At 49.1% G+C, this 26,451-nt stretch overlaps 1 protein-coding gene across 2 annotated transcripts in view; it reads right to left on the minus strand.

Annotated features, from left to right (window-relative positions):
* LOC139368863 (zinc finger protein 512B) overlaps positions 1-26,451 on the minus strand; it is a 69,629-nt gene that overhangs the window by 26,882 nt on the left and 16,296 nt on the right. For both annotated transcript variants that reach the window (XM_071108302.1, XM_071108303.1), the window contains exon 4: positions 1,046-1,125. In XM_071108302.1, coding sequence (XP_070964403.1) covers positions 1,046-1,125 — 80 coding nt within the window. The remainder of the gene's footprint in view (positions 1-1,045; positions 1,126-26,451) is intronic.

Here is a 26,451-nt window from a genome sequence, read left to right on the forward strand (position 1 = left end):
GGAGCAGGGGGGGGAGTAGGAGGGAGTAGGGAGGGAGTAGGGAGGGAGCAGGGGGGGGAGTAGGAGGGAGTAGGGGGGAGTAGGGAGGAGTATGGAGGGAGTAGGGGAGTAGGGAGGAGTAGAGGGGGAGTAGGAGGGAGCAGGGAGGGAGTAGGGAGGGAGTAGGGGGGGGAGTAGGAGGGAGTAGGAGGGAGTAGGGAGGGAGTAGGGAGGGAGTAGGGGGGGAGTAGGAGGGAGTAGGGAGGGAGTAGGGGGGGGAGTAGGAGGGAGTAGGGGGGGGAGTAGGAGGGAGTAGGGGGGGGAGTAGGAGGGAGTAGGGGGGGAGTAGGGGGGGAGTAGGAGGGAGTAGGGAGGGAGTAGGGAGGGAGTAGGGGGGGAGTAGGAGGGAGTAGGGATGGAGTAGGGGGGGGGAGTAGGAGGGAGTAGGGGGGGGGAGTAGGAGGGAGTAGGGGGGAGTAGGGAGGAGTATGGAGGGAGTAGGGAGGGAGTAGGGGGAGTAGGGAGGGTGTAGGGAGGGAGTAGGGAGGGAGTAGGGGAGTAGGGAGGAGTAGGGGGAGTAGGGAGGGAGTAGGGAGGAGTAGGGAGGGTGTAGGGAGGAGTAGGGGGAGTAGGGAGGGAGTAGGGAGGAGTAGGGAGGGTGTAGGGAGGGAGTAGGGAGGAGTAGGGAGGGAGTAGGAGGGAGTAGGGAGGGAGTAGGGGGGGGAGTAGGAGGGAGTAGGAGGGAGTAGGAGGGAGTAGGGAGGGAGTAGGGGGGGGGAGTAGGAGGGAGTAGGAGGGAGTAGGGAGGGAGTAGGGAGGGAGTAGGGAGGAGTATGGATGAGTAGGGAGGGAGTAGGGAGGGAGTAGGGGAGTAGGGAGGAGTAGGGATGAGTAGGGATGAGTAGGGAGGAGTAGGGAGGGAGTAGGGAGGAGTAGGGGGAGTAGGGAGGAGTAGGGAGGGTGTAGGGAGGGAGTAGGGAGGGAGTAGGGAGGGAGTAGGGGAGTAGGGAGGAGTAGGGGGAGTAGGGAGGGAGTAGGGAGGAGTAGGGGGATAATAGATACTGACAGGAATACTCCTCATATCCTGTACTTCAGCTCTGGGACGCCCCTTCTTCTTCCCCTCCCCTCTTTCACTACAAGGAGGACCTGCAAGAGAGAAAGAGAGTGGTGGAGGAGAGTTGGGAAAGGGGAACAGTTGGGATTACTGTGACCTGTTTCACTGGTTCAATTCACAACACACACAGCTCCCTTCCAACTCAGGCAGACAGGAGAATAAAACACATTTGGAACACATTCAAGTGCAAACAAATGTCAATATTTTTACTGTGGAACTAAGCATAGATAAAAACAGTTGATAGTCTTGGTCACAAGGACAAAGATGAATCTTCACTGGCTTGGATTATACCTGCTCAGCAACTGAGCAATAGTCACACCTCAAGATATATTAAAAACCAGTGTAGGCACAGCTGTGGCAGCGGGTTAAAGGCTGTTTAGTGTGTGTGTGTGTGTGTGTGTGTGTGTGTGTGTGTGTGTGTGTGCATGTGCATGTCCGTGCCTGCGTGCATCAGCATAAGTATGTAAAGGCCATTTGCTGATCCAAATAAATCACCTATAAATCACCAAAGCCTCTGACACAGCACACAGAGGACTCTCTCTCCATCTCTCTTTCGTCTATCACTCTCTCCCTCTCTCTTTCTTCTATCGCTCTCTCCCTCTCTCTTTCTTCTATCACTCTCTCCATCTCTCTTTCGTCTATCGCTCTCTCCCGCTCTCTATCTTCTATCGCTCTCTCCCTCTCTCTTTCTTCTATCGCTCTCTCCCTCTCTCTTTCTTCTATCGCTCTCTCCCTCTCTCTTTCTTCTATCGCTCTCTCCCTCTCTCTCTCCCTCTCTCTTTCTTTTATTGCTCTCTCCCTCTCTCTTTCTTCTATCGCTCTCTCCCTCTCTCTCCCTCTCTCTTTCTTCTATTGCCCTCTCCCTCTCTCTTTCTTCTATCACTCTCTCCCTCTCACTCCCCTCTCTCTCACCCACCCTCTCTCTCTCTCTCCCCCCCCCCCTCTCTCTCTCTCCCTCCCCTAGCTCCCTCTCTACATATACAACTTACACCACCTTATCTCTCTTTTCCCACCCCCACGACTCCACACTCTCTCTCTTTCTCTACCTCTCAATTCCTATTGTCCTCCACCCCCTCTCCATCCTTCCCCTCCACTCCATTACACTACAGTTTGAGGAGAGGGGAGGGGGGGTCAGAGGTGAAGGGGGAGACCTAAACAGTGACCTCCAACTGATACTCCACCATTCATAGGAGGAAAGTGTGATGGAGGATAGAGGGGGTGAGGAAAGTGTGATGGAGGATAGAGGGGTGAGGAAAGTGTGATGGAGGATAGAGGGGGTGAGGAACGTGTGATGGAGGGTAGAGGGGGTGAGGAAAGTGTGATGGAGGATAGAGGGGGTGAGGAAAGTGTGATGGAGGGTAGAGGGGGTGAGGAAAGTGTGATGGAGGATAGAGGGGGTGAGGAAAGTGTGATGTAGGATAGAGGGGGTGAGGAAAGTGTGATGTAGGATAGAGGGGGTGAGGAAAGTGTGATGGAGGATAGAGGGGGTGAGGAAAGTGTGATGGAGGATAGAGGGGGTGAGGAAAGTGTGATGGAGGGTAGAGGGGGTGAGGAAAGTGTGATGGAGGATAGAGGGGGTGAGGAAAGTGTGATGGAGGATAGAGGGGTGAGGAAAGTGTGATGGAGGGTAGAGGGGGTGAGGAAAGTGTGATGAGGATAGAGGGGGTGAGGAAAGTGTGATGGAGGATAGAGGGGGTGAGGAAAGTGTGATGGAGGACAGAGGGGGTGAAGAAAGGCAGGGTGGGAAAAGAGATTGAGGGGAGGATGTAGAGGAAAAGGAAGAGAGGGAGAAGGGAAGACTTTGTTCCTCCAACAAATGTCCCAGGCTAGTCCCATTTTAAAGATCCCAACAAATGTCCCAGGCTAGTCCCATTCTAAAGATCCCAACAAATGTCCCAGGCTAGTCCCATTCTAAAGATCCCAACAAATGTCCCAGGCCAGTCCCATTCTAAAGATCCCAACAAATGTCCCAGGCTAGTCCCATTCTAAAGATCCCAACAAATGTCCCAGGCTAGTCCCATTCTAAAGATCCCAACAAATGTCCCAGGCTAGTCCCATTCTAAAGATCCCAACAAATGTCCCAGGCTAGTCCCATTCTAAAGATCCCAACAAATGTCCCAGGCTAGTCCCATTCTAAAGATCCCAACAAATGTCCCAGGCTAGTCCCATTCTAAAGATCCCAACAAATGTCCCAGGCTAGTCCCATTCTAAAGATCCCAACAAATGTCCCAGGCTAGTCCCATTCTAAAGATCCCAACAAATGTCCCAGGCTAGTCCCATTCTAAAGATCCCAACAAATGTCCCAGGCTAGTCCCATTCTAAAGATCCCAACAAATGTCCCAGGCTAGTCCCATTCTAAAGATCCCAACAAATGTCCCAGGCTAGTCCCATTCTAAAGATCCCAACAAATGTCCCAGGCTAGTCCCATTCTAAAGATCCCAACAAATGTCCCAGGCTAGTCCCATTCTAAAGATCCCAACAAATGTCCCAGGCTAGTCCCATTCTAAAGATCCCAACAAATGTCCGAGGCTAGTCCCATTCTAAAGATCCCAACAAATGTCCCAGGCTAGTCCCATTCTAAAGATCCCAACAACTGTCCCAGGCTAGTCCCATTCTAAAGATCCCAACAAATGTCCCAGGCTAGTCCCATTCTAAAGATCCCAACAAATGTCCCAGGCTAGTCCCATTCTAAAGATCCCAACAAATGTCACAGGCTAGTCCCATTTTAAAGATCCCAACAAATGTCCCAGGCTAGTCCCATTCTAAAGATCCCAACAAATGTCCCAGGCTAGTCCCATTCTAAAGATCCCAACAAATGTCCCAGGCTAGTCCCATTCTAAAGATCCCAACAAATGTCCCAGGCTAGTCCCATTCTAAAGATCCCAACAAATGTCCCAGGCTAGTCCCATTCTAAAGATCCCAACAAATGTCCCAGGCTAGTCCCATTCTAAAGATCCCAACAAATGTCCCAGGCTAGTCCCATTCTAAAGATCCCAACAAATGTCCCAGGCTAGTCCCATTCTAAAGATCCCAACAAATGTCCCAGGCTAGTCCCATTCTAAAGATCCCAACAAATGTCCCAGGCTAGTCCCATTTTAAAGATCCCAACAAATGTCCCAGGCTAGTCCCATTCTAAAGATCCCAACAAATGTCCCAGGCTAGTCCCATTCTAAAGATCCCAACAAATGTCCCAGGCTAGTCCCATTCTAAAGATCCCAACAAATGTCCGAGGCTAGTCCCATTTTAAAGATCCCAACAAATGTCCCAGGCTAGTCCCATTCTAAAGATCCCAACAAATGTCCCAGGCTAGTCCCATTCTAAAGATCCCAACAAATGTCCCAGGCTAGTCCCATTCTAAAGATCCCAACAAATGTCCCAGGCTAGTCCCATTCTAAAGATCCCAACAAATGTCCCAGGCTAGTCCCATTCTAAAGATCCCAACAAATGTCCCAGGCTAGTCCCATTCTAAAGATCCCAACAAATGTCCCAGGCTAGTCCCATTCTAAAGATCCCAACAAATGTCCCAGGCTAGTCCCATTCTAAAGATCCCAACAAATGTCCCAGGCTAGTCCCATTCTAAAGATCCCAACAAATGTCCCTGGCTAGTCCCATTTTAAAGATCCCAACAAATGTCCCAGGCTAGTCCCATTCTAAAGATCCCAACAAATGTCCCAGGCTAGTCCCATTCTAAAGATCCCAACAAATGTCCCAGGCTAGTCCCATTCTAAAGATCCCAACAAATGTCCCAGGCTAGTCCCATTCTAAAGATCCCAACAAATGTCCCAGGCTAGTCCCATTCTAAAGATCCCAACAAATGTCCCTGGCTAGTCCCATTTTAAAGATCCCAACAAATGTCCCAGGCTAGTCCCATTCTAAAGATCCCAACAAATGTCCCAGGCTAGTCCCATGCTAAAGATCCCAACAAATGTCCCAGGCTAGTCCCATTCTAAAGATCCCAACAAATGTCCCAGGCTAGTCCCATTCTAAAGATCCCAACAAATGTTCCAGGCTAGTCCCATTTTAAAGATCCCAACAAATGTCCCAGGCTAGTCCCATTCTAAAGATCCCAACAAATGTCCCAGGCTAGTCCCATTCTAAAGATCCCAACAAATGTCCCAGGCTAGTCCCATTCTAAAGATCCCAACAAATGTCCCAGGCTAGTCCCATTCTAAAGATCCCAACAAATGTCCCAGGCTAGTCCCATTCTAAAGATCCCAACAAATGTCCCAGGCTAGTCCCATTCTAAAGATCCCAACAAATGTCCCAGGCTAGTCCCATTCTAAAGATCCCAACAAATGTCCCAGGCTAGTCCCATTCTAAAGATCCCAACAAATGTCCCAGGCTAGTCCCATTCTAAAGATCCCAACAAATGTCCCAGGCTAGTCCCATTCTAAAGATCCCAACAAATGTCCCAGGCTAGTCCCATTCTAAAGATCCCAACAAATGTCCCAGGCTAGTCCCATTCTAAAGATCCCAACAAATGTCCCAGGCTAGTCCCATTCTAAAGATCCCAACAAATGTCCCAGGCTAGTCCCATTCTAAAGATCCCAACAAATGTCCCAGGCTAGTCCCATTCTAAAGATCCCAACAAATGTCCCAGGTTAGTCCCATTCTAAAGATCCCAACAAATGTCCCAGGCCAGTCCCATTCTAAAGATCCCAACAAATGTCCCAGGCTAGTCCCATTCTAAAGATCCCAACAAATGTCCCAGGCCAGTCCCATTCTAAAGATCCCAACAAATGTCCCAGGCTAGTCCCATTCTAAAGATCCCAACAAATGTCCCAGGCCAGTCCCATTCTAAAGATCCCAACAAATGTCCCAGGCTAGTCCCATTCTAAAGATCCCAACAAATGTCCCTGGCTAGTCCCATTCTAAAGATCCCAACAAATGTCCCAGGCTAGTCCCATTCTAAAGATCCCAACAAATGTCCCAGGCTAGTCCCATTCTAAAGATCCCAACAAATGTCCCAGGCTAGTCCCATTCTAAAGATCCCAACAAATGTCCCAGGCTAGTCCCATTCTAAAGATCCCAACAAATGTCCCAGGCTAGTCCCATTCTAAAGATCCCAACAAATGTCCCAGGCTAGTCCCATTCTAAAGATCCCAACAAATGTCCCAGGCTAGTCCCATTCTAAAGATCCCAACAAATGTCCCAGGCTAGTCCCATTCTAAAGATCCCAACAAATGTCCCAGGCTAGTCCCATTTTAAAGATCCCAACAAATGTCCCAGGCTAGTCCCATGCTAAAGATCCCAACAAATGTCCGAGGCTAGTCCCATTCTAAAGATCCCAACAAATGTCCCAGGCTAGTCCCATTCTAAAGATCCCAACAAATGTTCCAGGCTAGTCCCATTTTAAAGATCCCAACAAATGTCCCAGGCTAGTCCCATTCTAAAGATCCCAACAAATGTCCCAGGCTAGTCCCATTCTAAAGATCCCAACAAATGTCCCAGGCTAGTCCCATTCTAAAGATCCCAACAAATGTCCCAGGCTAGTCCCATTCTAAAGATCCCAACAAATGTCCCAGGCTAGTCCCATTCTAAAGATCCCAACAAATACATCTTAGTCACCTTTCAACGTCCACTGTTTTATCAGTCCTGAGACAAATATACAGGCCTTGATTGTTCTATTAACAGAGAACTCCCATCTAGATCAGGGCCTATGTCTGCCTGAAAGAATTACAGAAGTGTAAGAGTCATTACTATTCATACCGAAACACCTGTTAGGGCAGAGATTTTGATCAGCCCTCAATCACTCTCAGTAAACATGAGAAAAGGTAGATGGATTACATGTACTCTTCCATGGCAATGATACAGGGAAAATGAAGATATTCTTCTGGCATAAACAGCTCTCTCAATGATGGCTGTCTAACCTATTGTACACACACACACACACACACACACACACACACACACACACACACACACACCCCTCCCAACAAACGGATGCACACACAACTCAGATTAAGTGTAAAGGGTTGTGTTAATATTCCTCAGGAACATTGGCCTATTAGATGTCTCCCTTGCAGCAGGAGAGGTGATTCAGTCAGACGGTGCAGTTCTTGAGCTGAGAGGAAATTGAGCGTGAATTTTAATTCCTGTCTTGGAAAATAAAGGTCTCTTATAAAAAGAGGCATAATTAATGAATTTCGCTCATGGGTAAGATATGTTCCCGTTGCTATGGAAATAAGACCCACTTGTCTTAGCTACTACCAGCATCCAGCCTCTTTCCCGGTGAAACTAAACACGGACACAAGAACACATGTAAGTATAAATAGAAAGATAGAGCTAAAACACACACACACACACACACACACACACACACACACACACACACACACACACACACACACACACACACACACACACACACACACACACACACACACACACACACACACACACACACACACACACACACACACACACATACATACACTCAATAACTTTGTCAAAACAATGCCTAATTTCTCTGTGAATCCCCATCACCCACATGAGACTGGCAAACACATACACACAAACACAAGCACTCACTCGTGCACACACCACCCTCCCAGCTGCACATTGTTCAACCTCACTGGATAGAGAGAAAAAAGGAGATGAGAGAAGAATGGACAAGAGCAAAGGGAAGGTATGATCAGAGAGGAGGACAAGAGAGGGGAGAAGAGAGGAGCAGAGGGGAGGAGAAGAGAGTAGGACAAGAGAGGGGAGAAGAGAGGGGAGAAGAGAGGAGAAGAGAGGAGGACAAGAGAGGGGAGAAGAGAGGAGCAGAGGGGAGGAGAAGAGAGGGGAGAAGAGAGGAGCAGAGGGGAGGAGAAGAGAGGAGCAGAGAGGATCAGAGAGGAGGACAAGAGAGGGTAGAAGAGAGGAGCAGAGGGGAGGACAAGAGAGGGGAGAAGAGAGGAGCAGAGGGGAGGAGAAGAGAGGAGAAGAGAGGAGGACAAGAGAGGGGAGAAGAGAGGGGAGAAGAGAGGAGGACAAGAGAGGGGAGAAGAGAGGAGCAGAGGGGAGGAGAAGAGAGGGGAGAAGAGAGGAGCAGAGGGGAGGAAAAGAGAGGAGAAGAGGGGAGGACAAGAGAGGGGAGAAGAGAGGAGCAGAGGGGAGGAGAAGAGAGGATCAGAGAGGATCAGAGAGGAGGACAAGAGAGGGGAGAAGAGAGGAGCAGAGGGGAGGAGAAGAGAGGGGAGAAGAGAGGAGCAGAGGGGAGGAGAAGAGAGGATCAGAGAGGAGGACAAGAGAGGGGAGAAGAGAGGAGCAGAGGGGAGGAGAAGAGAGGATCAGAGGGGAGGAGAAGAGAAGAGAGGAGAAGAAAGGAGGACAAGAGAGGGGAGAAAAGAGGAGCAGAGTGGAGGAGAAGAGAGGGGAGAAGAGAGGAGCAGAGGGGAGGAGAAGAGAGGAGCAGAGGGGAGGAGAAGAGAGGGGAGAAGAGAGGAGCAGAGGGGAGGAGAAGAGAGGATACGAGAGGATCAGAGAGGAGGACAAGAGAGGGGAGAAGAGAGGAGTAGAGGGGAGGAGAAGAGAGGAGGACAAGAGAGGAGCAGAGGGGAGGACAAGAGAGGGGAGAAGAGAGGAGCAGAGGGGAGGAGAAGAGAGGAGAGAATAGGGGTGTAGGACAAAATACGAGTCAGGCCCCAGGAGAATTGCCAGCTGCCTAATGATCTCAAATAACCTCTGTGTTCGCCTAGCTACGCCCGCCTGCTACCACTTCCCCTGAGTACTACACACACACACACACGCACACACACACAGACCCTCATTATGCATATAACAGTCATGGGCTGGAATGACTGACTGTCCTGTATAAACAGAAGATCTACATATGACTATGTACTGTATGTATGTTGACATGCATTTTGTTGTAGATCTGATCTTTGCTGTGGTTGGGAGTGAACTGTCTGTGTGTCTGACACAAAGGCTCCTTTGTGTGAGAGGGACAAGAAATGGTTCCTCTCTGTGTTGCTGTGGTGTGTGTGTGTGTGTGTGTGTGTGTGTGTGTGTGTGTGTGTGTGTGTGTGTGTGTGTGTATTTCCTACAGTAGTGTGTGTGTGTCTGTATGTGTGTGTGTGTGTGTATTTCCTACAGTAGTGTGTGTGTGTGTGTGTGTTTGTCCTACAGAGTGTGTGTTTGTGTATTTCCTACAGTAGTGTGTGTGTGTGTGTGTGTGTGTGTGTGTGTGTGTGTGTGTGTGTGTGTGTGTGTAACAGCTGGCCCCAAAAGTTGTCCTCTCACTTGATCTCTCTCTCTCCCCACTAGACATCAATTCCTTACAGTCTCTTTCTTTTATACACTTTGTTCACCCTTTCCTTCTCTCTCTCACCCTTTCCTTCTCTCTCTCACCCTTTCCTTCTCTCTCTCACCCTTTCCTTCTCTCTCTCACCCTTTCCTTCTCTCTCTCACCCTTTCCTTCTCTCTCCCACCCTTTCCTTCTCTCTCCCACCCTTTCCTTCTCTCTCCCACCCTTTCCTTCTCTCTCCCACCCTTTCCTTCTCTCTCTCACCCTTTCCTTCTCTCTCTCACCCTTTCCTTCTCTCTCTCACCCTTTCCTTCTCTCTCTCACATGTTCCTTCTCTCTCTCACCCTTTCCTTCTCTCTCCCACCCTTTCCTTCTCTCTCTCACCCTTTCCTTCTCTCTCCCACACTTTCCTTCTCTCTCCCACCCTTTCCTTCTCTCTCTCACACGTTCCTTCTCTCTCTCACACGTTCCTTCTCACTCTCACCCTTTCCTTCTCTCTCTCACCCTTTCCTTCTCTCTCTCACCCTTTCCTTCTCTCTCTCACCCTTTCCTTCTCACTCTCACCCTTTCCTTCTCTCTCCCACCCTTTCCTTCTCTCTCCCACCCTTTCCTTCTCTCTCACCCTTTCCTTCTCTCTCCCGCCCTTTCCTTCTCTCTCACCCTTTCCTTCTCTCTCTCACCCTTCCCTTCTCTCTCACCCTTTCCGTCTCTCTCACCCTTTCCTTCTCTCTCTCACCCTTTCCTTCTCTCTCTCACCCTTTCCTTCTCACTCTCACCCTTTCCTTCTCTCTCCCACCCTTCCCTTCTCTCTCCCACCCTTTCCTTCTCTCTCCCACCCTTTCCTTCTCTCTCTCACCCTTTCCTTCTCTCTCTCACCCTTTCCTTCTCTCTCTCACCCTTTCCTTCTCTCTCACACGTTCCTTCTCTCTCACACGTTCCTTCTCTCTCTCACACGTTCCTTCTCTCTCTCACCCTTTCCTTCTCACTCTCACCCTTTCCTTCTCTCTCTCACCCTTTCCTTCTCTCTCTCACCCTTTCCTTCTCTCTCACACGTTCCTTCTCTCTCACGCGTTCCTTCTCTCTCTCACGCGTTCCTTCTCTCTCTCACCCTTTCCTTCTCACTCTCACCCTTTCCTTCTCTCTCTCACCCTTTCCTTCTCTCTCTCACCCTTTCCTTCTCTCTCTCACCCTTTCCTTCTCACTCTCACCCTTTCCTTCTCTCTCTCACCCTTTCCTTCTCTCTCTCATCCTTTCCTTCTCTCTCTCACCCTTTCCTTCTCACTCTCACCCTTTCCTTCTCTCTCTCACCCTTTCCTTCTCTCTCTCATCCTTTCCTTCTCTCTCTCACCCTTTCCTTCTCTCTCCCACCCGTTCCTTCTCTCTCACACCCTTTCCTTCTCTCTCCCACCCTTTCCTTCTCTCTCTCACCCTTTCCTTCTCTCTCTCACCCTTTCCTTCTCTCTCTCACCCTTTCCTTCTCTCTCACACGTTCCTTCTCTCTCTCACACGTTCCTTCTCTCTCTCACACGTTCCTTCTCTCTCTCACCCTTTCCTTCTCACTCTCACCCTTTCCTTCTCTCTCTCACCCTTTCCTTCTCTCTCTCACCCTTTCCTTCTCTCTCTCACCCTTTCCTTCTCTCTCACACGTTCCTTCTCTCTCTCACCCTTTCCTTCTCTCTCTCACCCTTTCCTTCTCTCTCACCCTTTCCTTCTCTCTCTCACCCTTTCCTTCTCTCTCTCACCCTTTCCTTCTCACTCTCACCCTTTCCTTCTCTCTCCCACCCTTTCCTTCTCTCTCCCACCCTTTCCTTCTCTCTCCCACCCTTTCCTTCTCTCTCTCACCCTTTCCTTCTCTCTCTCACCCTTTCCTTCTCTCTCTCACCCTTTCCTTCTCTCTCACACATTCCTTCTCTCTCACACGTTCCTTCTCTCTCTCACACGTTCCTTCTCTCTCTCACCCTTTCCTTCTCACTCTCACCCTTTCCTTCTCTCTCTCACCCTTTCCTTCTCTCTCTCACCCTTTCCTTCTCTCTCTCACCCTTTCCTTCTCTCTCACCCTTTCCTTCTCTCTCACACGTTCCTTCTCTCTCACACGTTCCTTCTCTCTCTCACACGTTCCTTCTCTCTCTCACCCTTTCCTTCTCACTCTCACCCTTTCCTTCTCTCTCTCACCCTTTCCTTCTCGCTCTCATCCTTTCCTTCTCTCTCTCACCCTTTCCTTCTCACTCTCACCCTTTCCTTCTCTCTCTCACCCTTTCCTTCTCTCTCTCATCCTTTCCTTCTCTCTCTCACCCTTTCCTTCTCACTCTCACCCTTTCCTTCTCTCTCTCATCCTTTCCTTCTCTCTCTCACCCTTTCCTTCTCTCTCTCACCCTTTCCTTCTCTCTCTCACCCTTTCCTTCTCTCTCTCACCCTTTCCTTCTCACTCTCACCCTTTCCTTCTCTCTCCCACCCTTTCCTTCTCTCTCACCCTTTCCTTCTCTCTCCCGCCCTTTCCTTCTCTCTCACCCTTTCCTTCTCTCTCTCACCCTTTCCTTCTCTCTCACCCTTTCCTTCTCTCTCACCCTTTCCTTCTCTCTCTCACCCTTTCCTTCTCTCTCTCACCCTTTCCTTCTCACTCTCACCCTTTCCTTCTCTCTCCCACCCTTTCCTTCTCTCTCCCACCCTTTCCTTCTCTCTCCCACCCTTTCCTTCTCTCTCTCACCCTTTCCTTCTCTCTCTCACCCTTTACTTCTCTCTCACACGTTCCTTCTCTCTCTCACACGTTCCTTCTCTCTCTCACACGTTCCTTCTCTCTCTCACCCTTTCCTTCTCACTCTCACCCTTTCCTTCTCTCTCTCACCCTTTCCTTCTCTCTCTCACCCTTTCCTTCTCTCTCTCACCCTTTCCTTCTCTCTCACACGTTCCTTCTCTCTCTCACCCTTTCCTTCTCTCTCTCACCCTTTCCTTCTCTCTCACCCTTTCCTTCTCTCTCTCACCCTTTCCTTCTCTCTCTCACCCTTTCCTTCTCACTCTCACCCTTTCCTTCTCTCTCCCACCCTTTCCTTCTCTCTCCCACCCTTTCCTTCTCTCTCCCACCCTTTCCTTCTCTCTCTCACCCTTTCCTTCTCTCTCTCACCCTTTCCTTCTCTCTCTCACCCTTTCCTTCTCTCTCACACGTTCCTTCTCTCTCACACGTTCCTTCTCTCTCTCACACGTTCCTTCTCTCTCTCACCCTTTCCTTCTCACTCTCACCCTTTCCTTCTCTCTCTCACCCTTTCCTTCTCTCTCTCACCCTTTCCTTCTCTCTCTCACCCTTTCCTTCTCTCTCACACGTTCCTTCTCTCTCACACGTTCCTTCTCTCTCTCACACGTTCCTTCTCTCTCTCACCCTTTCCTTCTCACTCTCACCCTTTCCTTCTCTCTCTCACCCTTTCCTTCTCGCTCTCATCCTTTCCTTCTCTCTCTCACCCTTTCCTTCTCACTCTCACCCTTTCCTTCTCTCTCGCACCCTTTCCTTCTCTCTCTCATCCTTTCCTTCTCTCTCTCACCCTTTCCTTCTCACTCTCACCCTTTCCTTCTCTCTCTCACCCTTTCCTTCTCTCTCTCACCCTTTCCTTCTCTCTCTCACCCTTTCCTTCTCTCTCTCACCCTTTCCTTCTCACTCTCACCCTTTCCTTCTCTCTCCCACCCTTTCCTTCTCTCTCACCCTTTCCTTCTCTCTCCCGCCCTTTCCTTCTCTCTCACCCTTTCCTTCTCTCTCTCACCCTTTCCTTCTCTCTCACCCTTTCCTTCTCTCTCACCCTTTCCTTCTCTCTCTCACCCTTTCCTTCTCTCTCTCACCCTTTCCTTCTCACTCTCACCCTTTCCTTCTCTCTCACACCCTTTCCTTCTCTCTCCCACCCTTTCCTTCTCTCTCCCACCCTTTCCTTCTCTCTCTCACCCTTTCCTTCTCTCTCTCACCCTTTACTTCTCTCTCACACGTTCCTTCTCTCTCACACGTTCCTTCTCTCTCTCACACGTTCCTTCTTTCTCTCACCCTTTCCTTCTCACTCTCACCCTTTCCTTCTCTCTCTCACCCTTTCCTTCTCTCTCTCACCCTTTCCTTCTCTCTCTCACCCTTTCCTTCTCTCTCACACATTCCTTCTCTCTCACACATTCCTTCTCTCTCTCACACGTTCCTTCTCTCTCACCCTTTCCTTCTCACTCTCACCCTTTCCTTCTCTCTCTCACCCTTTCCTTCTCTCTCTCATCCTTTCCTTCTCTCTCTCACCCTTTCCTTCTCACTCTCACCCTTTCCTTCTCTCTCTCACCCTTTCCTTCTCTCTCTCATCCTTTCCTTCTCTCTCTCACCCTTTCCTTCTCACTCTCACCCTTTCCTTCTCTCTCTCACCCTTTCCTTCTCTCTCTCACCCTTTCCTTCTCTATCTCACCCTTTCCTTCTCTCTCTCACCCTTTCCTTCTCTCTCTCGCCCTTTCCTTCTCTCTCTCACACGTTCCTTCTCTCTCTCACACGTTCCTTCTCTCTCTCACCCTTTCCTTCTCACTCTCACCCTTTCCTTCTCTCTCCCACCCTTTCCTTCTCTCTCCCACCCTTTCCTTCTCTCTCTCACCCTTTCCTTCTCTCTCTCACCCTTTACTTCTCTCTCACACGTTCCTTCTCTCTCTCACACGTTCCTTCTTTCTCTCACCCTTTCCTTCTCACTCTCACCCTTTCCTTCTCTCTGTCACCCTTTCCTTCTCTCTCTCACCCTTTCCTTCTCTCTCTCACGCTTTCCTTCTCTCTCTCACCCTTTCCTTCTCTCTCTCACCCTTTCCTTCTCTCTCACACATTCCTTCTCTCTCACACATTCCTTCTCTCTCTCACACGTTCCTTCTCTCTCACCCTTTCCTTCTCACTCTCACCCTTTCCTTCTCTCTCTCACCCTTTCCTTCTCTCTCTCATCCTTTCCTTCTCTCTCTCACCCTTTCCTTCTCACTCTCACCCTTTCCTTCTCTCTCTCACCCTTTCCTTCTCTCTCTCATCCTTTCCTTCTCACTCTCACCCTTTCCTTCTCTCTCTCACCCTTTCCTTCTCTCTCCCACCCTTTCCTTCTCTCTCCCACCCTTTCCTTCTCTCTCTCACCCTTTCCTTCTCTCTCTCACCCTTTCCTTCTCTCTCTCACCCTTTCCTTCTCTCTCACACGTTCCTTCTCTCTCTCACACGTTCCTTCTCTCTCTCACACGTTCCTTCTCTCTCTCACCCTTTCCTTCTCACTCTCACCCTTTCCTTCTCTCTCTCACCCTTTCCTTCTCTCTCTCACCCTTTCCTTCTCTCTCTCACCCTTTCCTTCTCTCTCACACGTTCCTTCTCTCTCTCACCCTTTCCTTCTCTCTCTCACCCTTTCCTTCTCTCTCACCCTTTCCTTCTCTCTCTCACCCTTTCCTTCTCTCTCTCACCCTTTCCTTCTCACTCTCACCCTTTCCTTCTCTCTCCCACCCTTTCCTTCTCTCTCCCACCCTTTCCTTCTCTCTCCCACCCTTTCCTTCTCTCTCTCACCCTTTCCTTCTCTCTCTCACCCTTTCCTTCTCTCTCTCACCCTTTCCTTCTCTCTCACACAATCCTTCTCTCTCACACGTTCCTTCTCTCTCTCACACGTTCCTTCTCTCTCTCACCCTTTCCTTCTCACTCTCACCCTTTCCTTCTCTCTCTCACCCTTTCCTTCTCTCTCTCACCCTTTCCTTCTCTCTCTCACCCTTTCCTTCTCTCTCACACGTTCCTTCTCTCTCACACGTTCCTTCTCTCTCTCACACGTTCCTTCTCTCTCTCACCCTTTCCTTCTCACTCTCACCCTTTCCTTCTCTCTCTCACCCTTTCCTTCTCGCTCTCATCCTTTCCTTCTCTCTCTCACCCTTTCCTTCTCACTCTCACCCTTTCCTTCTCTCTCGCACCCTTTCCTTCTCTCTCTCACCCTTTCCGTCTCTCTCTCACCCTTTCCTTCTCACTCTCACCCTTTCCTTCTCTCTCTCATCCTTTCCTTCTCTCTCTCACCCTTTCCTTCTCTCTCTCACCCTTTCCTTCTCTCTCTCACCCTTTCCTTCTCTCTCTCACCCTTTCCTTCTCACTCTCACCCTTTCCTTCTCTCTCCCACCCTTTCCTTCTCTCTCACCCTTTCCTTCTCTCTCCCGCCCTTTCCTTCTCTCTCACCCTTTCCTTCTCTCTCTCACCCTTTCCTTCTCTCTCACCCTTTCCTTCTCTCTCACCCTTTCCTTCTCTCTCTCACCCTTTCCTTCTCTCTCTCACCCTTTCCTTCTCACTCTCACCCTTTCCTTCTCTCTCCCACCCTTTCCTTCTCTCTCCCACCCTTTCCTTCTCTCTCCCACCCTTTCCTTCTCTCTCTCACCCTTTCCTTCTCTCTCTCACCCTTTACTTCTCTCTCACACGTTCCTTCTCTCTCACACGTTCCTTCTCTCTCTCACACGTTCCTTCTCTCTCTCACCCTTTCCTTCTCTCTCTCACCCTTTCCTTCTCTCTCTCACCCTTTCCTTCTCTCTCTCACCCTTTCCTTCTCTCTCTCACCCTTTCCTTCTCTCTCACACATTCCTTCTCTCTCTCACACGTTCCTTCTCTCTCACCCTTTCCTTCTCACTCTCACCCTTTCCTTCTCTCTCTCACCCTTTCCTTCTCTCTCTCATCCTTTCCTTCTCTCTCTCACCCTTTCCTTCTCACTCTCACCCTTTCCTTCTCTCTCTCACCCTTTCCTTCTCTCTCTCATCCTTTCCTTCTCTCTCTCACCCTTTCCTTCTCACTCTCACCCTTTCCTTCTCTCTCTCACCCTTTCCTTCTCTCTCTCACCCTTTCCTTCTCTATCTCACCCTTTCCTTCTCTCTCTCACCCTTTCCTTCTCTCTCTCGCCCGTTCCTTCTCTCTCTCACACGTTCCTTCTCTCTCTCACACGTTCCTTCTCTCTCTCACCCTTTCCTTCTCACTCTCACCCTTTCCTTCTCTCTCTCACCCTTTCCTTCTCTCTCTCACCCTTTCCTTCTCTCTCTCACCCTTTCCTTCTCACTCTCACCCTTACCTTCTCTCTCTCACCCTTTCCTTCTCTCTCTCATCCTTTCCTTCTCTCTCTCACCCTTTCCTTCTCACTCTCACCCTTTCCTTCTCACTCTCACCCTTTCCTTCTCTCTCTCACCCTTTCCTTCTCTCTCTCATCCTTTCCTTCTCTCTCTCACCCTTTCCTTCTCTCTCCCACCCTTTCCTTCTCTCTCCCACCCTTTCCTTCTCTCTCCCACCCTTTCCTTCTCTCTCTCACCCTTTCCTACTCTCTCTCACCCTTTCCTTCTCTCTCTCACCCTTTCCTTCTCTCTCACACGTTCCTTCTCTCTCACACGTTCCTTCTCTCTCTCACCCTTTCCTTCTCACTCTCACCCTTTCCTTCTCTCTCTCACCCTTTCCTTCTCTCTCTCACCCTTTCCTTCTCCCTCTCACCCTTTCCTTCTCTCTCACACGTTCCTTCTCTCTCACACGTTCCTTCTCTCTCTCACCCTTTCCTTCTCTCTCTCACCCTTTCCTTCTCTCTCACCCTTTCCTTCTCTCTCTCACCCTTTCCTTCTCTCTCTCTCACCCTTTCCTTCTCTCTCACCCTTTCCTTCTCACTCTCACCCTTTCCTTCTCTCTCCCACCCTTTCCTTCTCTCTCCCACCCTTTCCTTCTCTCTCTCACCCTTTCCTTCTCTCTCTCACCCTTTCCTTCTCTCTCTCACCCTTTCCTTCTCTCTCTCACCCTTTCCTTCTCTCTCACACGTTCCTTCTCTCTCACACGTTCCTTCTCTCTCTCACACGTTCCTTCTCTCTCTCACCCTTTCCTTCTCACTCTCACCCTTTCCTTCTCTCTCTCACCCTTTCCTTCTCTCTCTCACCATTTCCTTCTCTCTCTCACCCTTTCCTTCTCTCTCTCACCCTTTCCTTCTCTCTCACACGTTCCTTCTCTCTCACACGTTCCTTCTCTCTCTCACACGTTCCTTCTCTCTCTCACCCTTTCCTTCTCACTCTCACCCTTTCCTTCTCTCTCTCACCCTTTCCTTCTCTCTCTCATCCTTTCCTTCTCTCTCACCCTTTCCTTCTCACTCTCACCCTTTCCTTCTCTCTCTCACCCTTTCCTTCTCTCTCTCATCCTTTCCTTCTCTCTCTCACCCTTTCCTTCTCACTCTCACCCTTTCCTTCTCTCTCTCACCCTTTCCTTCTCTATCTCATCCTTTCCTTCTCTCTCTCACCCTTTCCTTCTCTCTCTCACCCTTTCCTTCTCTCTCTCACCCTTTCCTTCTCACTCTCACCCTTTCCTTCTCTCTCCCACCCTTTCCTTCTCTCTCCCACCCTTTCCTTCTCTCTCCCGCCCTTTCCTTCTCTCTCACCCTTTCCTTCTCTCTCTCACCCTTTCCTTCTCTCTCACCCTTTCCTTCTCTCTCTCACCCTTTCCTTCTCTCTCTCACCCTTTCCTTCTCACTCTCACCCTTTCCTTCTCTCTCCCACCCTTTCCTTCTCTCTCCCACCCTTTCCTTCTCTCTCCCACCCTTTCCTTCTCTCTCTCACCCTTTCCTTCTCTCTCTCACCCTTTCCTTCTCTCTCACACGTTCCTTCTCTCTCTCACACGTTCCTTCTCTCTCTCACCCTTTCCTTCTCTCTCTCACCCTTTCCTTCTCTCTCTCACCCTTTCCTTCTCTCTCTCACCCTTTCCTTCTCTCTCACACGTTCCTTCTCTCTCACACGTTCCTTCTCTCTCTCACACGTTCCTTCTCTCTCTCACCCTTTCCTTCTCACTCTCACCCTTTCCTTCTCTCTCTCACCCTTTCCTTCTCTCTCTCATCCTTTCCTTCTCTCTCTCACCCTTTCCTTCTCTCTCTCACCCTTTCCTTCTCTCTCTCATCCTTTCCTTCTCTCTCTCACCCTTTCCTTCTCACTCTCACCCTTTCCTTCTCTCTCTCACCCTTTCCTTCTCTCTCTCACCCTTTCCTTCTCTCTCCCACCCTTTCCTTCTCTCTCCCACCCTTTCCTTCTCTCTCTCACCCTTTCCTTCTCTCTCTCACCCTTTCCTTCTCTCTCTCACCCTTTCCTTCTCTCTCACCCTTTCCTTCTCTCTCTCACCCTTTCCTTCTCTCTCACACGTTCCTTCTCTCTCACACGTTCCTTCTCTCTCTCACCCTTTCCTTCTCTCTCACCCTTTCCTTCTCTCTCACCCTTTCCTTCTCTCTCACCCTTTCCTTCTCTCTCTCACCCTTTCCTTCTCACTCTCACCCTTTCCTTCTCTCTCCCACCCTTTCCTTCTCTCTCCCACCCTTTCCTTCTCTCTCCCACCCTTTCCTTCTCTCTCTCACCCTTTCCTTCTCTCTCTCACCCTTTCCTTCTCTCTCTCACCCTTTCCTTCTCTCTCACACGTTCCTTCTCTCTCACACGTTCCTTCTCTCTCACACGTTCCTTCTCTCTCTCACCCTTTCCTTCTCACTCTCACCCTTTCCTTCTCTCTCTCACCCTTTCCTTTTCTCTCTCACCCTTTCCTTCTCTCTCACCCTTTCCTTCTCTCTCACACGTTCCTTCTCTCTCACACGTTCCTTCTCTCTCTCACACGTTCCTTCTCTCTCTCACCCTTTCCTTCTCACCCTTTCCTTCTCTCTCTCATCCTTTCCTTCTCTCTCTCACCTTTCCTTCTCACTCTCACCCTTTCCTTCTCTCTCTCACCCTTTCCTTCTCTCTCTCATCCTTTCCTTCTCTCTCTCACCCTTTCCTTCTCACTCTCACCCTTTCCTTCTCTCTCTCACCCTTTCCTTCTCTCTCTCACCCTTTCCTTCTCTCTCTCACCCTTTCCTTCTCTCTCTCACCCTTTCCTTCTCTCTCTCACCCTCTTCTTTTATCCTAGCAATTCTCTCCTCAATGTCTTGATCTTCTCTTTCCCCATCTCTGACCTTTTCCTCTTTTCATGTCTTTCAATCTCCCTCTGAAATGTTAGTAATAATCTCATTGCTCTCTCTCTCTTTCTCTCTCTTACTCTCCCCCTCTCTTTCTCTCCATCTCTGTCTTTCTCTCCCTCTATCTCTCTCTGTCTCTCTCCCCCTCTCTGTCTTTCTCTCATTCTCCCCCTCTCTCACTATCTCTCCCCCTCTCTGTCTTTCTCTCATTCGCCCCCTATCTCTCTATGTCTCTCTCTCCCCCTCACTGTCTTTCTCTCATTCCCCCCATCTCTCCCTATCTCTCTCTCCCTCTCTGTCTTTCTCTCATTCTCCCCCTATCTCTCTCTGTCTCTCTCTCCCCCTCTCTGTCTTTCTCTCATTCTCCCCCTCTCTCCCTATCTCTCTCTGTCTCTCTCTCCCCTTCTCTGTCTTTCTCTCCCTCTCCCCCTATCTCTCTCTGTCTCTCTCTCCCCCTCTCTGTCTTTCTCTCCCTCTATCTCTCTCCCCCTCGCTGTCTTTCTCTCCCTCTCCCCTATCTTTCTCTGTCTTTCTCTCCCTCTCCCCTCTCTGTCTTTCTCTCCCTCTCCCCTATCTCTCTCTGTCTCTCTCCCACCTCTTTCTCTCTCTCCCTTTCCCCCTCTCTCTCTCCCACCTCTTTCTCTCTCTATTTCTCTCTCTCTATCCCTCTTTCACCTCTGTCTCTCTCTCTCCCACCTCTGTCTCTCTCTCCCTATCCTCTCTCTCTCCCACCCCTCTCTCTCTGTATGTCTCCCACCCGTCTCTCACTCTCTATCTCTCTCGCCCTCTCCTCTCTCACTCTGTATGCCTCTCTCTCTCTCTCTCTCTCTCTCCCTCTCCCACCCCTCTCTCTCTCTCTCTGTATGTCTCCCACCTGTCTCTCTCTCTCTCTCTCTCCCCCCCTCTCTCTCCCTCTCCTCTCTCGCTCTGTATGCCTCTCTCCCCCCCCCCCCCTCTCTCTCTGTCTGACATCTCTATCGCTCCCTGGTCTGTTTCCAGACAGTTAATAGGCAGAGAGGAGGATCACCACCATAACATTACAGCTTCAGGTAGCCCAGACACATTCATTTTCCCTTTCCCTCTCTGGCTGAGGGCTATGCAAGGTGCACACCCACACACACACAGACACACACACACACACACACAGGACTAAACGTTACTTCTCCATTTGATAGCACAAAGTGCACTAGAGAGCATTCTCTATGAGCCAAGAATCCACACACAGCACAGCTCAACTGTGGGGGTATCTTGTTACCAAAGAGGATATGCCACGCTTTAAACAGCAGAATCAACAGAAAACCCAATACTCACTGATTTCTGCTGTATAATCGTGCATCTTGAATAGACTTCCATTGATTGTAGAGCATTCTGTTCCACTGCCAGACTGCCTGGTATGCCTCACACCATTCTAAAGAGGCCATAGAAGTCAACTAAACCTTGTTCTATCATTCTATTGGCCCAAAACCAACAGTCTGCTCACTCTCATCCAATCACAGAAGCTCTGGATGACTGAACTTCCATCTAGAATCATGGGAAATCAGGCCCACTGGTGAAATGATATCACGTAGGAGCTGCTGAGGAGAAAAACACACAATGCTCTGAGAGGGATGAATTTCTAGACAGTTTCCCACGTACTACATTATTAGCATGACGCATAAAAGGCTATAGCTCGCTCTTGTTCAGGTTATCATCGTTCATTACATACGTATGATTACCATGTATACCTAACACAGATCCAGACACAGAACAGCAGTTCAGACAATATCTTAGTCAATGACTGTGACTCACACACACACACAGTCCTCCCCCCTCCTCCACTCCCCATCCCCTCATCCTGCCAAAAGGAGGTGTGACTAGAAGAAAAAGGGATCTCATACATACTCACCAACACCAGACAGAGAAACCCACAACAATTCAATTTCTCCCTCAAAACAAACATTACTAATCTATACCTCCTATCGATTTTGTGTTTTCACCACTGAGAGAGTTTAAAGGGTTGGACATCGACAGAGAGGAGAAAGGCTATGGGACAGATGAGAGAGAGGGAGGGTAGAAAGAGAGAAGAAGAGATAAAAGAGAGAGCGAGAGAGAGAAAGTGAGAGAGTGAGAAAGAGAGAGATTCTACAAAGAGATGCTTGGTCAGCAGATGGAGTCTGTGTGGTGGGTTGGAGACTAGGGTCTACACTGTTGGTAGCCTGACATCTAAGAACCACAGGTACACACACACACACACACACACACAAACAAGCAGCCAATGCTCAGAGAACAAAAAGCCCTACATCCTATGTCACTGGTGAACTGCCACCATGCGGCCCATACGAACATGACTCTGGCATTTCCCGTGGTTAGAACCATACGACCACGACTCTGGCATTTCCCGTGGTTAGAACCATACGACCACGACTCTGGCATTTCCCGTGGTTAGAACCATACGACCACGACTCTGGCATTTCCCGTGGTTAGAACCATACGACCACGACTCTGGCATTTCCCTGGTTAGAACCATACGACCACGACTCTGGCATTTCCCGTGGTTAGAACCATACGACCACGACTCTGGCATTTCCCGTGGTTAGAACCATACGACCACGACTCTGGCATTTCCCGTGGTTAGGAACCATACGACCACGACTCTGGCATTTCCCTGGTTAGAACCATACGACCACGACTCTGGCATTTCCCGTGGTTAGAACCATACGACCTTGACTCTGGCATTTCCCGTGGTTAGAACCATACGACCACGACTCTGGCATTTCCCTGGTTAGAACCATACGACCACGACTCTGGCATTTCCCGTGGTTAGAACCATACGACCACGACTCTGGCATTTCCCGTGGTTAGAACCATACGACCACGACTCTGGCATTTCCCGTGGTTAGAACCATACGACCTTGACTCTGGCATTTCCCGTGGTTAGAACCATACGACCACGACTCTGGCATTTCCCGTGGTTAGAACCATACGACCACGACTCTGGCATTTCCCGTGGTTAGAACCATACGACCACGACTCTGGCATTTCCCGTGGTTAGAACCATACGACCACGACTCTGGCATTTCCCGTGGTTAGAACCATACGACCACGACTCTGGCATTTCCCGTGGTTAGAACCATACGACCACGACTCTGGCATTTCCCGTGGTTAGAACCATACGACCACGACTCTGGCATGCAGGCACACACACTACACTGTTAGAATAAAGGTGCTAAAAGAAAAAGAAACGCACACCTATTAAGACGAGGTGCTGGCTAGCGGAGTGGAAACTTGAAAATAAAATAAAAGAGAGCCGCACACTCTTGGAGCTCAGATGCAAAAATGTAATACCAACGTTTCGACAGCCAAGCTGTCTTCATCAGGGTATAATCACAAACACTGCGGGATGACTTGTTTATATAGTGTCAAAAGACACAGGTGTCTGTCATCATGGCCAGGAGTGGCCTAATATCATTGGTTAATAATCAAATATTAAAATGTCATACAAAGAACAGCATACAAACAAATGGATAGCATACGATCATAGATTAATTTGACTATACAAGTTTACACACAATTACAATGGCAAAGTCACAATAATCACAAGAATGGCTTCAGATCAAAGTCTACGTTGAGACCGAAGGGAGCAAGGGTCTTTAAATTAAAGATCCAGGCAGCCTCTCGTTTTAACAATAAATTATCAAGGTTCGATGCCAATATAACGCAGAGACGAAATCGAGTGGCCTGCCTCCAAGAAGTGGGCCGCAACTGGATAAGTAAAGTTTTTACACCTAATGGTGCTACGATGCTCTGAGATACGTACTTTTAATTTGCGCTTTGTTTTACCCACATCATTTTTACCACAAGGACAAGTTCTAAGATAAATAACTGCCTTAGTGGAGCACGTAATAACACCTTTGATTGGGATCGATTTCCCTGTTTGGGGGTGTTTGAAGGATCTACATTTATAAGTGCCATTGCATTGAGCACAGCCATTACATTTGTAATTTCCATCCAGTAGGGGCGCAAATAGACGTTGTTCAGGAATATCTTGGGGAGGTAAATCAGAGTGTACCAATTGGTCTCTGAGATTTCTGCCCCGCGAGAATACGACCAAGGGAATGTCCGAAAACACATTACCGAGACTATCATCGGATTTTAGGATGTGCCAATGTTTGTGAACAATTCCAAGAATGCGTCTTTTTGCGAGACTGACCTTGAAAAAGGTCATGTCTCGTTTTGTTTTGAATTTTCTCAATGGCAATATTAATCTGATCATTCTTGTAGCCATTTAGCATTTCCCGTGGTTAGAACCATACGACCACGACTCTGGCATTTCCCGTGGTTAGAACCATACGACCACGACTCTGGCATTTCCCGTGGTTAGAACCATACGACCACGACTCTGGCATTTCCCGTGGTTAGAACCATACGACCACGACTATGGCATTTCCCGTGGTTAGAACCATACGACCACGACTCTGGCATTTCCCGTGGTTAGAACCATACGACCATGACTCTGGCATTTCCCGTGGTTAGAACCATACGACCACGACTCTGGCATTTCCCGTGGTTAGAACCATACGACCACGACTCTGGCATTTCCCGTGGTTAGAACCATACGACCACGACTCTGGCATGCAGGCACACACACTACACTGTTAGAATAAAGGTGCTATCTAGAACCTTAAAGGGTTCCTAGGTGAACCCTTTGAAGTACCCTTTTTTAAATGTTTGATTATTTATGTATTGAATATTCGAAACATACAATATACTTGCAGTGAAGCCGCTCAACAATTACACCACACTAGTCATCCAACAGATTCCCATTCAGAGCGACACACAGAAGCATCCAGGGTCAATGCCTTGTTTAAGGGCACGTTAACAGATCTACCACCAGGCCAAAAAACATGAACCCTTGCAAGATCCCCCACACAGTTCCCCAAATAGCTGTCCCTCAACCATTTGAGACTCCTCCCACAGTCCCCCAGGAATATTTTTTTATTTTTATAAATACAATTAATTCCATTCCCCACCCCCCAAGAACCCCCAATGCACCAACAACCAAGAGAATGAACCCCCACCCCCAAGAACCCCCAATGCACCAACAACCAAGAGAATGAACCCCCTCCCCCAAGAACCCCCCAATGCACCAACAACCAAGAGAATGAACCCCCACCCCCAAGAACCCCCCAATGCACCAACAACCAAGAGAATGAACCCCCACCCCCAAGAACCCCCCAATGCACCAACAACCAAGAGAATGAACCCCACCCCCAAGAACCCCCCAATGCACCAACAACCAAGAGAATGAACCCCCACCCTCAAGAACCCCCCAATGCACCAACAACCAAGAGAATGAACCCCCACCCCCAAGAGCCCCCCAATGCACCAACAACCAAGAGAATGAACCCCCACCCCCAATAACCCCCCAATGCACCAACAACCAAGAGAATGAACCCCCACCCCCAAGAACCCCCCAATGCACCAACAACCAAGAGAATGAACCCCCACCCCCAAGAACCCCCCCAATGCACCAACAACCAAGAGAATGAACCCCCACCCCCAAGAACCCCCCAATGCACCAACAACCAAGAGAATGAACCCCCACCCCCAAGAACCCCCCAATGCACCAACAACCAAGAGAATGAACCCCCACCCCCAAGAACCCCCCAATGCACCAACAACCAAGAGAATGAACCCCTACCCCCAAGAACCCCCCAATGCACCAACAACCAAGAGAATGAACCCCCACCCCCAAGAACCCCCCAATGCACCAACAACCAAGAGAATGAACCCCTACCCCCAAGAACCCCCCAATGCACCAACAACCAAGAGAATGAACCCCTACCCCCAAGAACCCCCCAATGCACCAACAACCAAGATAATGAACCCCCACCCCCAAGAACCCCCCAATGCACCAACAACCAAGAGAATGAACCCCCACTCCCAAGAACCCCCCAATGCACCAACAACCAAGAGAATGAACCCCCACCCCCAATAACCCCCCAATGCACCAACAACCAAGAGAATGAACCCCCACCCCCAAGAACCCCCCAATGCACCAACAACCAAGAGAATGAACCCCCACTCCCAAGAACCCCCCAATGCACCAACAACCAAGAGAATGAACCCCCACCCCCAATAACCCCCCAATGCACCAACAACCAAGAGAATGAACCCCCACCCCCAAGAACCCCCCAATGCACCAACAACCAAGAGAATGAACCCCCACCCCCAAGAACCCCCCAATGCACCAACAACCAAGAGAATGAACCCCCACCCCCAATAACCCCCCAATGCACCAACAACCAAGAGAATGAACCCCCACTCCCAAGAATCCCCCAATGCACCAACAACCAAGAGAATGAACCAAAGAGAAAAAAGGAAAAGCCAGAAGAAAACAAAAGGACATCAAGGACAACTAAAATCAGAACAGCAATGCCAACGGTATATGTTTGTGTGCATGTCTGCCACTATTACATGTATGTGTGTGTTCTTGTATGTGTTTATTTGAATGAGAGTGTGTGTATATGCATGTGTACAAACACCTGCATGGCATCAGCCTCAGTACCCTTTTTGGTTCCAGGTAGAAACCTTTTGGTTCCAAGTAGAACCCTTTTGGGTTCCATGTAGAACCCTTAACACAGAAAGTTCTACATGGAACCCAGCAAAATTATACTTGAGTAAAAGTCTAAAAGCATTTTGTTTAAAATATACTTATGTATCAAAAGTAAAAGTATAAATAATTTAAAATTCCTTATATTATATAAACCAGATGGCATCCTTTTATTTGTATTTTTACGGAAATCCATGGGCACACTCCAACATTGACATCATTTACAAATTTAGCACGTGTGTTTAGTGAGTTTGCCAGATTAGAGGCAGCAGGGATGACCAGGGACTTTCGGTTGATAAGTGTGTGAATTTGACTATTTTCCTGTCCTGCTAAGCATTCAAAATGTAACGAGTACTTTTTGGTGTCAAGGAAAATGTATGGAGGAAATACATTACTTTATTAAGGAATGTAATGAAGTAAAAGTATTCAAAAATAGTAAAGTAAAGTACAGATACCCCCAAAACACGACTTAAGTAGTACTTTAAAGTATTTTTACTTAAGTACTTTACACCACTGCAAATAACCTTTTTGGAAACGTTATTGTCTAAGAGTGTAGTCTATTCCAGACAGACACCCTCTCTGGCCACATCCTGTCATGGTAGCTGTGTTTCGGGTA

Source organism: Oncorhynchus clarkii, chromosome 16, assembly GCF_045791955.1.
Source record: "Oncorhynchus clarkii lewisi isolate Uvic-CL-2024 chromosome 16, UVic_Ocla_1.0, whole genome shotgun sequence".
In the NCBI taxonomy this organism is placed as follows: domain Eukaryota; kingdom Metazoa; phylum Chordata; class Actinopteri; order Salmoniformes; family Salmonidae; genus Oncorhynchus; species Oncorhynchus clarkii.